Source organism: Salminus brasiliensis, chromosome 16 (genome assembly GCF_030463535.1).
Source record: "Salminus brasiliensis chromosome 16, fSalBra1.hap2, whole genome shotgun sequence".
Classification (NCBI taxonomy): Eukaryota; Metazoa; Chordata; class Actinopteri; order Characiformes; family Bryconidae; genus Salminus; species Salminus brasiliensis.
In genome coordinates this window covers 31,742,823-31,755,495 of record NC_132893.1, presented here as the reverse complement: position 1 = coordinate 31,755,495, position 12,673 = coordinate 31,742,823, and the positions used below count along the sequence as shown (strand labels likewise).

The window sequence follows — 12,673 nt, the reverse complement described above, 5'->3', positions numbered from 1 at the left end:
CTGCCATATCCAGACTGGGAGCGTAATCCTCGGCCAGGGTAAAGCCTGCAATAGCCATGTAGCAGATCATTCATGTAGTTAAAGAGGAATTTGATGATTTTTAAAAAATGTTCAATTGATGAATCACATCTAAACAAAGTAATTCAGAGTGGTTTAGTGTGAAATGGCTCATTAAAACATAGCGACTCCGATTACTTTATAGTGGTGGTAATAGTAACCAATGTTTAGTGGAGCTCCACATGGCGCAGAGTGGCTCAGCAGTCTAACGCACTGCCACTATGCCCCAGGGGTCGTGAGTTCAAATCCTGAGCCATGCCACTTTGCCTGCAGCAGCCAGAGTCCTAAAAAGCACAGCAGACTGTACTTATCCAGGTGGATAGATGGCGCACTCTGCCCTCATCACTTTTAAAGGCGGCAGGTCGAAAACAGGTGGTGGCCAGCTTCTTGCGTATCGGAGGAGACATGTGTTAAGTCCTTACCCTCCTAGTGTCGGAAGCATTGCTAGTGCTAGGAGGAACTACGAAAGGGTGGGCTTATTGGCAGGAAAAATTTGACATTTGAAAATTTTTTTAAATTGTATATATATATATATATAATTTATTTTCTTTCTTATTTTTACCACTGTAAATGATTTGGGCTGGCTAAGTATCTCTGGCCCGCATTTCACAAGAATATTCAACATTAGTGTTGGACACTGATGGAATTTGGCTTCCACCATTAACCGATCCATGCAGTGAACACACATGGCTGGAGTGAGCAGCTACTGCCTGGAGAGCAGAGAAGGGCGATGGGCCACGCTCAAGGCCTGGCTCAACAGTGGCAGCTTGCTGAGCCCAGGTATTGAACCCACAACCCTCTAAATTTCTTTTCTTTTCTTATTGTATGTATTTATTTATAGCGCTTACTGATTTACCAGAGCAGACCTTTTCTTTAAACTAGTCAATTTCCTCTTGATATTTCCTTCTGAGCTAAACTGAGGTAAACGTACTGACCTACAATGAATCAGGATTTGAATGTGCATGCCGTCGCCCTCTGCTGGACAAAACAGACACCAACTCCAACACAAAACATTTTTTTAAGCTTTACTTCATAAAACCACCCCGAGCACAATGCGCTGTTAGAACTGCAAAGATAAACAACTTCTGTAGAGATACTTCAGAGATAAACCTGTAGTTAACCTTTAAGCACTTCAAGGCAGTTTGCCAACATATCTTCACACAAGAATCACACACACACATTAAGCCTCATAATATATCAAATATTTGAAGAGCAAGCTTTGGTACACTGGAAATATGTGAAGAAAGTCAACAACAGCTTCAAGAAGAGCTGCAGGATCTCCCTTCAGCTGAGGCCATCTGCAGCTCAGTTGTAGCTCAGTCCTTATCATCTGCTCCACAGATCCTCAGCAGGGTATTTCGGTAATCTCCGGATGTCTCAGACTGGAGGGGAAGTCGCGATTTTACTTGGAGGCTGTGTTCTTTGACATGACTCATAATTCATATGCATTTACAGTACTGTGCACATTTCTAGGCCCCTGTGCAAATGGAAAGTGTTTATTTAGTCTAATATTAGAATCAACACTAATAATTACAACATTCCTACAGAAAGTGGTGGTGGTGGTTCTCCATCACTGTGTTCATCATTAGAACATTAGACGTTCTCCTCATGGAGTCTAGTATTATTTATTATTAAGTTCTCCTCAGATCAACACCTGGTTTGGTTACTTTAGATTAAACAAGCTAAAACACTCCTATTGCTCTTAATAATGTGCTCAGGTGCCTAAAAACCATCTGCACAGTACTGTATATACAGTTATATACTTGTGGGAGACGAAATCAGTTGTTAGTATTGGTTCATTTGCTCCTATAAGTTTCCAGACAACTGCTCACTGCATTCGATCTCCAAAAAACAGCCGCCAAGGGTTTAAAAGAAGGCTCTGAGTGCTCAAGTGTTTGCCCTGGACTCCATGAGAGCAAAAGAGGAAAGCTGGTAAACTCAACCTCTCAGATTAGATAAATCATAGGTTAAGAGGGTGCTCCAAGTAGAGATATGGTGCAAGTCATCACTGTCACTCATAAACCTTGTTAACCCACCCGTTCATAATTCCCTCTGGCACTAGCAGAAACAGAATCAGGACCCTCTGACACTAGGCGGGTAAGGTCTTGTCTGATACACGTGAAGCGAGCCCCCACCTCTATTTGAACGACGTCTACGCACCTGAAGAGAGCACAACCACTTATGCTCTCTCAGACTCTGGTCACTGATGGCAAAGTGGCATGGCTCAGGATTCGGACTTGCAACCCCCTAGGCCATAGTGGTAGTGCATTAGACCTCTGAGCCCCTCTGAGCCCCTCTGAGCCACTGGAGAAAAACCTTTTTAATGTACGTCAATAAAAAAAATGCTCTGAGTGACTTTGGAGCATTTCTATATATTCTTCTAAATTAATTATTACCCATATTTATTGTCTCCCCAGTTTAGCTCAGCCAATTAACCCACCCACCAACCCACCCTAGGACTCCCCCTATCAATGCAAATGCCCCCCTTGCAATGTTGCCGCCACTAGGACAGTACAGACAAGCACATGCCACTGCCTCTTTTCAGACTGCCGCCAATGCAGCATCACTAGGCAGCCAAAAGAGGCCTGTGCCGGCCAGCATCACAATGATCCTGGAGCATTTCTATTGGTCCATTCAACACAATGTAAAAAAGTGAGAAACACCAAACATGGAGAAACAAGGTTTTTGTGTGACAGTGACGAAGTGTGAACAAATCATTAGAATAAGGAAAGAGTTTCAGGGTGAAGAAGAAGATGATTATGAGGTTTATTTAAGATTACGTAAGCTGGTACTCAGGGCTGGATATAAAACTGAAATGCAAACCAAAATGTAGAGACACTAAATGAAGAGATCGTTATAATCAGGAGTGTGGTGAATTTACACCACAGTTAAGTGCTTAACTTTCAGGTATTAAGATGTGGAAAGGTTTAGCCATGGGGAGAGCTAGGATTCTTCTGTGGGTGGAGCAAAAACCTGGCCCTTCCCACTCAGTCATCCCCTCCACAAATCAGCTTCAGGCACTTGCCATAGTCACCACCTACGTCTGACTAGAATTGGGCAAAATGAAATGATTCAGAATCAGGTTTCAAGTGATTCATACGCAAGTACTATTTCATCAATAAATTAAGGAAAGCAAGTAGGACCACATACACACACACACACACACACAGCCACACACACACACAGAAACAGGAAACGCCTGTGAAGACAGCAGTTGCGTAACTACCAACAGTGCAGTTAGAGTAATCACACTGAGGCAATAGCCTGGCGGGGCCTTACTGGACCCTCTCACACTGCTATCTCTGGAATTCATAGGTAGCTACAATAACTTCATACTATACCCCATCCATCAGAGCAATGGTCAGTAAAAAGAGCTAATTAGACATATTTGTCATATTTGTTGTATTGGCTGATGGAAACTGCCCTGGCGATCCGTTACGCTACTGGAGGAAGATCAACAAGTTTTAAATCAAAGGTGTGGACACACACACACACACACACACACACACACACACACACACACACACAGTGCTCTGTGAAACAACCAGGACTTAATCAATTAGTGCTTACCTGAATTGAAGAGTACAAGGAGCAGCCATAGAGCTTTTTATACTCTGCCCTGATGTCCAGAAGGTCAATCTCTGACCGGCTCACCATAATCCTGGTCAGTATGGATTCAGTGGTTCCTACGCCCTGAGCAAAACCAAAACAGGACTAATGAAGCAACCTGTACAATAAAATGTCTGTCTTTGTGTTCATGCGGCCCAGTTTTACTGGGCAATGGTCAAAAGTTGATCTGCACCAAGAGCCCTTGGAGCTTTAAGCATGGCTCGGCTCGACCAGTCATTCACAGATCTACAGAAGATGGGCATCCAGGGTTTTTTCTGTCCTGCACCGAAGTGGTGGAATGAACGGCAGAGTCTTCAAACCCCCAGACTGAAGACCCTCCTCTTCCTAAAGTACTTGGGCGAAGTGTAGAGTATATGGAGTATTGTGTCTCCATCTTAGCTTAGAGGGGTCTTTTGGATTCTAGCTGATACAAACCAGCTTATCTGAGTAAACAGCGAAGCACTTTTGTAAGTCACTCGGGAACGGCACATTTCACACCACCCCCACTCTGAATGACAACATTATGCAGCAGTTTTACCTAAAATATCAGCTACAGAATCAAGCTGATGCTCCACTGACTGTAATACGGAGATAATGGAGTTGTTTACTATAGTAGAGATACTGATAATGTCAACGTTGTACTTAGAAAAGTGTGGCGTGATGTAATTTCTCATGCTTACAATTACGCATCACCTTATTGCCAACGGTGTCAAAAGAATTCCCATTCATCACTCAGGTAGAAGTGAGTGGAGATACGAGGGTTTAAAAGACTTCTATAGAAGCTGAAGTATCAACTTAAGCGTTTTACTCCAGTAAAAGTGTAAAAGTACTGGTTTCAGAACGACTTCAAGTAGAAAAGTAAAAGTAATGGAAGGAAAACAAAGGCCGGAAGCTTAGGCCGCGCCAAACAGGGGTCTATAGTGCACTACAACCCATAACATGAGCTTCATGGAGGAAAATATGAGGAGTCGTTGTCTAGAAGTTTTGTAAAGCTGCAGAAAGTCAGACTTCAGAGGCGTGTGATCAATAAGCTTTATTGGAATGTAAATGTGGGGCTTAGTCGGGACGTTTCACTGCAGCTCTCTTGAGTCTCTGCCACGGACACAGTCTTCATACTAGACTACAGACGTCTGCTGTGAGCTCGCTGGAGTGGGACGGGACGTGTGCAGGTGTGATGGATCACGATTAATCTGGATAGGGTACTTTTTTTTTTTTTTTGGAAGGATGACGAGTCGGAATTTAAAGTGAAATGAAATAGGAGTAACGAGGCTGTTTTTAAAATGTAAGGAGTAGAATAATAATTGGGTGAAAATGTGAGGAGTAAGTCAGCTAAAAACTGAATTACTTCAGTAAAGTATAGAACACTTCTACTTAAGTAATGTAACAAAGTATTTGACACTCCTGCTTATTGCCCAACTCTTAACATCTAGATGGTAAACTGACACACCATTGGTAGGTGCATGAGGTGCATTTCACACAAAGTAAGGTTATAAAAGCATGTTCCCATATTATAGCTGTATTTATTAATATAGCTGTATTTATAGTCAGGTTTACTGTTTCCTACTATTTTAAGTGCCTTTATTATGCTGCTCTCTTGTTTGATTTTGCTGCTGTAAAAACTGACTTTCCCATTGGGATAAATAAAGTGATCGATCGATCGATCTATCTATCGATCTATCTATCTATATATCTATCAGTATTTTACAGAGGTATTTCCAGTGAAGCATTAAAAGACACAACCAGACAGCATGCTGCATCTCTTACCTTCATGGCCTTATGGAGGCGCTCTGCCAGATACGCCGGGACACTTTTCACACACTTCACTGCAAGCACATGCATTTTAGTCAGCAATGAACCTTCCTACTGATGAACACATACTGAAAATAGCTTAATCCAGAGCATCATATATGAAATATGAGTATGTTACCTATAGCTACCAGAACTGTCTCCAAATTTCCAGACATCTCACTCTCAATGCTCTGCTGTAGGGTCTTCCCCGACAGGTTCTTGTATTCCACCAGAGCTTTAAATGATAAACAAATAAATCATAATAATGTAATGTATTCATGAAGCAAGGAAACATTGATTCAGTTATCTACAGCTATTATAAAATGTCCTTAAAAATACATTTTATTAAAGTCAATGTGAACTTTACATCAGGACGGGTCGCAGAAGTGGGAAATCATTGTGGTTGGGGTGTCATTTTATCCATGAAGATTTGAATGGGTGGTAAAAAAAAGGCCAGGGGCTACTCTGCAGTCAACCACAGAAGGTCTTTGTTTTTGGTCAATGACAGGTGGGGATGGTGGAGAGGGAAGGAAAACATGCTGTGGGAGTCCTGGTTAATATAAATGATCCCCATCCCTTGTGCTTTGCCACATCAGTCACATGTTCGAAGTCATTTAGAAGTGGCTACCAGTTTTGCCGGACCACCACTGGCTACATATAATCAATCGATGGCATTTCAACAATGGAGAGTTTGGGCCGGAAATATCTCAATATCTTCTCATTAGTGTGAAAAATGTTGTGTGGTATAAAATGACCTCTGGTTCCCTGTAGCATATCATGTGACCCTGCCTGGTGAAGGACTCAGAGCCTTATAGACCTCTTATAGAGTAAATATAGTAAATATACACCACATATTTACTAGTTTTTAGATATGAAGGGCCCAGGACCTCATGAACATGAAGTGTGACCAATGCTGCGTTAGCTAATGGCATAATAGCAACTAGATGCTTTGTGAGGCCGGTGGCTGGCGCAGTAGCCATGCTAATGATGCAGAAACAATGACTGCACCGCAATGGCGATGCTGGGCAACGTGGTAGAAGTATCAACTTAAGCGTTTTACTCCAGTAAAAGTGTAAAAGTACTGGTTTCAGAACGACTTCAAGTAGAAAAGTAAAAGTAATGGAAGGTAAACAAAGGCCAAAAGCTTAGGCCGCACCACAGGGGTCTATAGTGCACTACCCCCCCTCCCCAAAAACATTTCTCTAAAAGCCATAATGAGGAGAATGTTCTCCTCAAAATGTAGTCCTCACACTGTCGGTACCAGAAACAGTTTTCTAGGCAAACATGAGACAATTATTTCGCATGTACCTTTCAACAAGGTTAGTTAGACACTCTATCACTCACTCAGCCAGTAAATCGGCCCAGTGGACTGATCTAACTATGACCAATGATCCATTTGAGCAGCACCGATTCTGGCTCTTACTCTGTCGGAGCTGAGGAACACTCCTGTGACACAAGATGTCGATGAACTTGCTCTCGTCTGTCCCCCACCTCTTCTCTCCAGCCTCATACAGGACCTATCCAACAAGACACAGTAGTACGTAGTGGAGTTGGACAAACATAGAAAGCAGAGACTTTGGGACTGGAAAGTGCTGAAGGCTGTTGTGGACTACATTCATTCAGGGTACATAACTTCTGCAGCTATACATGCCCCGCTTTACCTTGGCGTCTGCTTTGGCTTTCGCAGCATCCACAGTTTTACTCTCGTCCCTCTTGCCCTGCAGGTTAGGAAAAGTGAGGAGTCAGCACCGCTCATTTTCATCTATACAAATCACAAACATGCAAAAGACCAACAGTGGAGTCCACCTCAGCGAGGATGAGCAGAGTTTTCCCAAAATCCCCAGAGACCTCAGACTTCAGGTCGTGTAGTACTGATCTCCCGGTTTCTGAAACAGGTCATTAACATTGATAAATCAGCCTATAATACTTATGATCTATGAACAACCAAATAAACTGGATCAACTACTGAAAATACAAACCTGCCAAATATGCGTCCGACAGAGCCTTGATTTGAGAGTTAGATCGGGAGGCAAATATCTCTATTAAAGTGCTTTCTGTTGTTCCAGCTCCCTGAGAGGGTAAAGAAAGACTATGAGAATGAGAACTGTCCAATGAAAAACGTGCATCTCCATGGAGGTCAATGTAAAATAAGAGGTTTTTTAAATAAGAGTAATGTACAGCATTTCTATTGGTCTATTGGTCCAGAATTATTTACACAGCATAAACATCAGCTACAGGCTTCAAGAGATGGAGAAAACTAAAAACCTGACAACAATATAGACACATGTTTCTCACTGGACAACAGTATGAACTGAGCAGTTGTTGAATACACAATATGTCCAAATATTTGTGGACAACCCTTCTAATGAATGCATTCGTCTACTTTAAGTTGCACCTTTATCTGACACATATGTGCAAATGCACACACACGGCTTGTCTAGTCCCTGTGGAGAAGTACTGCCAATAGAATAGGACTCTCTGCAGGAGCAGATACACATTAACCTCCTGGCACCATGCTGCCTAATGTTATGCGTGGGCTAGAGGGGTATAAAGCCCCTCTGGCAGTAGAACGGTGTTCTTTTTGGAGAAGTTGTGGAGTTGAGGATGAGGTGGGGTGGTGATTATTCAACATCCTGACCTCATTAACGCTTTTGTTGCTAAATGCAATTACATCCTCACAGCACAGCACTGAAAAAAGCCTTTCCTGGTCAGTAAGAGATGCGTTACTCAAACAAAAGCAGAATTAACAACGGATGAGCAGGTGTCCCAATACTTTTGTCCATAAAGTGCATTGGAAAAGTTGATATTAAAAACTACAATAGAGCTACAATAGGATGTGTGGATGGTAATGAATGGAGTTCGGGGCCACTGCAGGTTTTTGGGAGAAGGTTTCTGGCATTTCTATGGTTTGGGGCTAGTTATCAGTCAAATATAAGGTGTTCAGGTTCACATTTAAGAGCTAGAAAAGGCTTCGATGGCAAAGCATACAATAGTCAGATTCAATAAATGTCAAAAAAGGACATTTTTACAGTTGTGATTCATAAAAGTACCAAATCTCTTACTTTAATTGCTTTTATAAATTCATTGCAGTCAAACTGAGCCGGGGGTGTGATCAGGGCCACCAGGATATCCTCAAAGTCTCCACGCGTGTCACCCTTCACATCATCACCAAGAGCCTAATATAAAAGAGTAGAAGATTAGAGAAGTCAGATTATTGTGGGAATCCTTTGCTTGCTGACCTGGTTTCCCACAGAGCTGGACCTTTATTTCAACCTATTATTTAAATTCAGAGTATACTAAGGGTGACCCTCATTTACAATGTAGCCGATACATGTATTTGATACATAGAATATAGACTGAAAATGAAAATAAGACATTTGTATAGTAAAACAAGTAAGATATAAAACAAAGATAAATGAAAGAAATAACTTAAAATAATAATTAATTAAAATTAAAAGTTTAAACAAAGGGTAAAAAGAATGAATAAAATAGACCTAAATCATATAAAATATTAACTATACTTAGCCACACCCATTCACACAGACGTCACAAAGAGTGTTTTAGCCCAGACTACTTCTTTAATGAGGTCAAACATAATAATAATAATAATAATAATAATAATAATAACCTGTCTAAGAGATAATGAGAGGCTTGTCAGGTAAAATGAATTGTTTGAACTTTGTGATTTTAGGTAAAAATAAAACACTGAGAATAACGCAGGATCTTTACCCTTCCAGTTGTCTGCTGGTAAGCTTTGCAGATCAGCTGACGCTGGGCATTGCTTCTCTGAGTTAGAACCTCAACCAGAGTCTTCTCATTGGTTCCTGAAGTCACACACACATACATATATACATACAGTATACTGTGAGAGAGTACCACACACACACACACACACACTGAGTCACTTGATCTTCAGTGTGAGAACAATGTAAATTTGCTTAGTGAGTAATGCAGCGTCTCACCCAGGCCTTCAATGGCCTTCCTCAAAGCAGCAACGTCTTCAGCTGCATTGAAACCTGGCTTTTCTTTAACAGTGCCTCTGGCAGTAGACTGCAACACATATACCCAACATCAGACCACCACTCCCATGTCAAAAGAGCGCTGATATAAAAAACCAACATGGCCGTTCTTACGGTAACTGATAAGGAGTCTGGGGAGTCCAGAAGAAGGTTCAAATCATCCTAAAACACAGAGGTCAGGCTTAGTTCAGCCTCGTGCTGAAATTCACAAGCTGGATAATTCTTTTGTAGGAGTTTTACTCACCCACACAGACATCCCTGATGTTTTTCTGGATTACCCTGCATTCAGAAATATAAGAGACTTGTCATCCAGTGCCTTCCTGTCCAAAACGTCCAAATGTTTGTGGACACTCCTTCTAATTAGTTAGTTTAGCTACTTTATAGTGCCCTCATTGTTGATACAGGTATTCAGTTGTGCACACACAGCTAGGTCTCCATAGAAATGCACTGTCAATAGAATGGGATACTCTTGAGCAGGCACACATTAGCCTCAGTCAAATACTGGGACCCAAATGGATGTTGGATTGAATATTTATACATTTATTTATCGATTTCCCCCCTTTTTCTCCTAATTTGGTGCTGACAATCAACCCACCCATTTCTAGCTCCCCCTAGCACTAACAATGCTCCCAAAACTAGGAGGATGAGGACGTAACACCATGTCTCCAGCCACTGCAGGGCAGGCGGTGCGCTCATGGAAAGCGTCAGGACCCCAGCTCCAGACAAGTGCGATGGCCGACATCGCTTTAAAAGTGATGAGGAGAGACAGCACCGGAGAGAGCGCAGCCAGTTATGCTCTCTCAGACTCTGGCACGGCTCGGGATGCGGCATTGCGACCCCTGGGCCATGGCATCAGGGCAAAAAGGAACCAATGAGCCACTTAGAGCTCAGGATAGTCAAATTTTCCTTCTTAAGTGACAAAAAACTCATTACCACAAAGCAGTAAGACCTTCTTGACCCATGCAGGTCCTTGGAAGTCATATGGGCGTTGCCTGTTGCCTGTCTCACCAGCATACATGCAGTTCAGGACGTTCTCTGAGAACTTCTCGGTCTTCCAAAGCTCATCCTGACTTCCACAGTTCCCCTGAACTGACATTTCTTAAGAAAATTCCATACTGTAGAAACTGCAAATGCTTGGCTATCTTCGTACAGCTGTGCCTTGTCGTGCCTTGTGACAGTTGCACAGAGGAGCTCATCTAGGTTTTGAAGAGCCAGACAATTTATAAAGCTGGGAAATTTGATTCAGCTGACAGTTCATAATTGGCGACATGCCTCAGGCCTGATGTGCTATTCAAGGTCTCAAACTTTTTCTTTTTGTATGTTATGAAAGAGTTAGTGTTAGTGTTAGGATTTGCTGAAAATACTGTGTATTATGCTTCAATGGTGGCTCAGTGGTTAGAGCTCCAGACTATTGATGACAGGGTTGTGGATTCAATACCAAGGCTTGGGAAGCTTCCACTGGTGGCCCTCTCTGCTCCCCGGAGTGCTGGAGTTGGCTGCCCACCATTCTGTGTGTGTGTGTGTGTGTGTGTGTGTGTGTGTTCACTGCCCCTAGTTCACTAGTATGTGTGTGTTTACTACCACAGATGAGTAAAATGCGGAGGACACATTTCGCTGTATATAGTACAGTGACAAATACATGCACCTAGGCCAAAGGTGCCTAAATCTTTCCATAAGACTTTCCATGTAATAATGAAAATTCTGATAAAACACAGTGAAATTAAGGATTTATTACAACATTAAATAACCACCATACAACACTGACATATTTATAGACATGATTTAAAGCTGTTAGACCCTCAGCGTTGAGCTGAGGAACAGAGGACCAGCATTCTTCACAGTGATGGAGCTCCATCCAACACTTTTTGGAAGGTGGAGAGCCTTTAACCTCACAGAAATAGATCATCCAGCAAAGTTCCAACTTCTACTGTAAAGCCTTGTATCTGTCACTGTACTACATACAGCAAAATGTGTCTTTAGCATTTTACCCATCGTTAACTAGGGACAGAGTGTTGGGCAGCCAGCTCCAGCTCCCGGGGAGCAGAAAGGGTGAAGGGCCTTGCTCAAGGGCCCAACAGTGGCAGCTTGTTGGGTATCGAACCCACAACCCTGTGATCAAAACAGCCCACAGCTCTAACCGCTGAGCCACCACTGCCCACCACAGCGGGTAGAGGAGGAAACTCCTAACCCTAATTTCAGAAGAAATGAGTATTTCCTGTTGTTCACACTGTAATAGGACTCATCAGGCTGTAGGTCCAGGCTGTAGGTCCAGGCTGTAGGTCCAGACTGTAGCCATGTTACAGGCTACACCCATTGTGATCCAAGCCTCTATTCAAGTGAGTTGCAACGTTGCACATTCCCTAGGTATTAGAAAATACAGCCACTCTCAGCAGACCACTACAACAGCCTGCAAAGTGCAAATCCACAACAGATCTTTGAGAAAACTCTGAGAATCCATCCAGTTCTGATGGACTGGAAACAGGAAGGGAAATCCCTGGTTTCACTGGCAGCTGCGTTTGTTTGCAAGTCAGCCCCAAGTGAAGCTCACACGAGTAACAGCTCGGTTAGCTCCACATTTTTACGCATTACGGTCGATTTCTTTGCAGAATTGCGTGATAAAGCAGCTACTTTACCTTTTCCTGGACTGAAAGCTCCGCTGGTCTCCCTTTTCTCCACGGTCCTGAGAGCAGCAGTAGAGAAACGCCCATTCAGGGCAGGAAATGAACTGGGGAATGTGGCTTCACCCAGGAACGGCCTCCAGTCCTTTTCCTGCTGACGCTGTTCACGATTTTGCAACCAGGCTTTCACTACAAAGCTCAATGGAGGAATCTGACACTTGTGCTTAACGTGTAGCAGCAGAGCTTTGGGGCAAGGCATCATTTAAAGGGGCCATATCATATATTTTCATAAAAACAAAAAAAAAATCTCTGATGATGATGGGCCTTTTAAATGTGAATGGAAGATTTGTGTAGCAACACATTATAAAGGTGCATGTATTTGTCACTATACACCTGTACACTATGTCTTCTGTATTTAACCCATCTGTGGTAGTGAACTAGGGGCAATGAGTACACACACCCCCAGAGCAGTAGGCAGACAACTCCAGCACCCAGGGAGCAGAGAGAGTAAAGGGCCTTGCTCAAGGGTCCAACAGTGGCAGCTTGCCGAGCCCGGGTATCGAACCCACAACCCTGTTATCG

The 12,673-nt window shown here is 42.8% G+C and overlaps 1 protein-coding gene across 2 annotated transcripts; it reads right to left on the bottom strand.

The window, feature by feature from the left end:
- Positions 1 to 1,068: 1,068 nt before the first annotated feature.
- Positions 1,069 to 12,287, bottom strand: anxa3b (annexin A3b). 2 transcript variants are annotated; one of them, XM_072658838.1, is made up of 14 exons: positions 12,107 to 12,287; positions 9,718 to 9,752; positions 9,588 to 9,635; positions 9,417 to 9,504; positions 9,184 to 9,278; positions 8,517 to 8,630; positions 7,434 to 7,524; positions 7,261 to 7,340; positions 7,116 to 7,172; positions 6,878 to 6,971; positions 5,594 to 5,689; positions 5,431 to 5,489; positions 3,628 to 3,750; positions 1,069 to 1,439 (listed from the first exon to the last, which is right to left on the bottom strand). In XM_072658838.1, the coding sequence occupies exons 2-14, from the start codon at positions 9,727 to 9,729 to the stop codon at positions 1,374 to 1,376; spliced, it is 1,023 nt and encodes a 340-aa protein (XP_072514939.1). In that variant the 5' UTR covers positions 9,730 to 9,752; positions 12,107 to 12,287; the 3' UTR covers positions 1,069 to 1,373. The 2 variants fall into 2 exon arrangements, with proteins under 2 accessions (XP_072514939.1, XP_072514940.1); XM_072658839.1 differs by having other exon boundaries at positions 1,069 to 3,104; positions 12,107 to 12,286.
- Positions 12,288 to 12,673: the final 386 nt, after the last annotated feature.

Bases quoted from the DNA above. Each gene is read 5' to 3' on its own strand.
- anxa3b (XM_072658838.1), bottom strand. The intron at 9,505-9,587 runs GTAAGAACGGCC...TATGTGTTGCAG, and splicing joins CAGACTCCTTATCAGTTACC to TCTACTGCCAGAGGCACTGT. The intron at 9,279-9,416 runs GTGAGACGCTGC...GTGTGACTTCAG, and splicing joins GAAGGCCATTGAAGGCCTGG to GAACCAATGAGAAGACTCTG.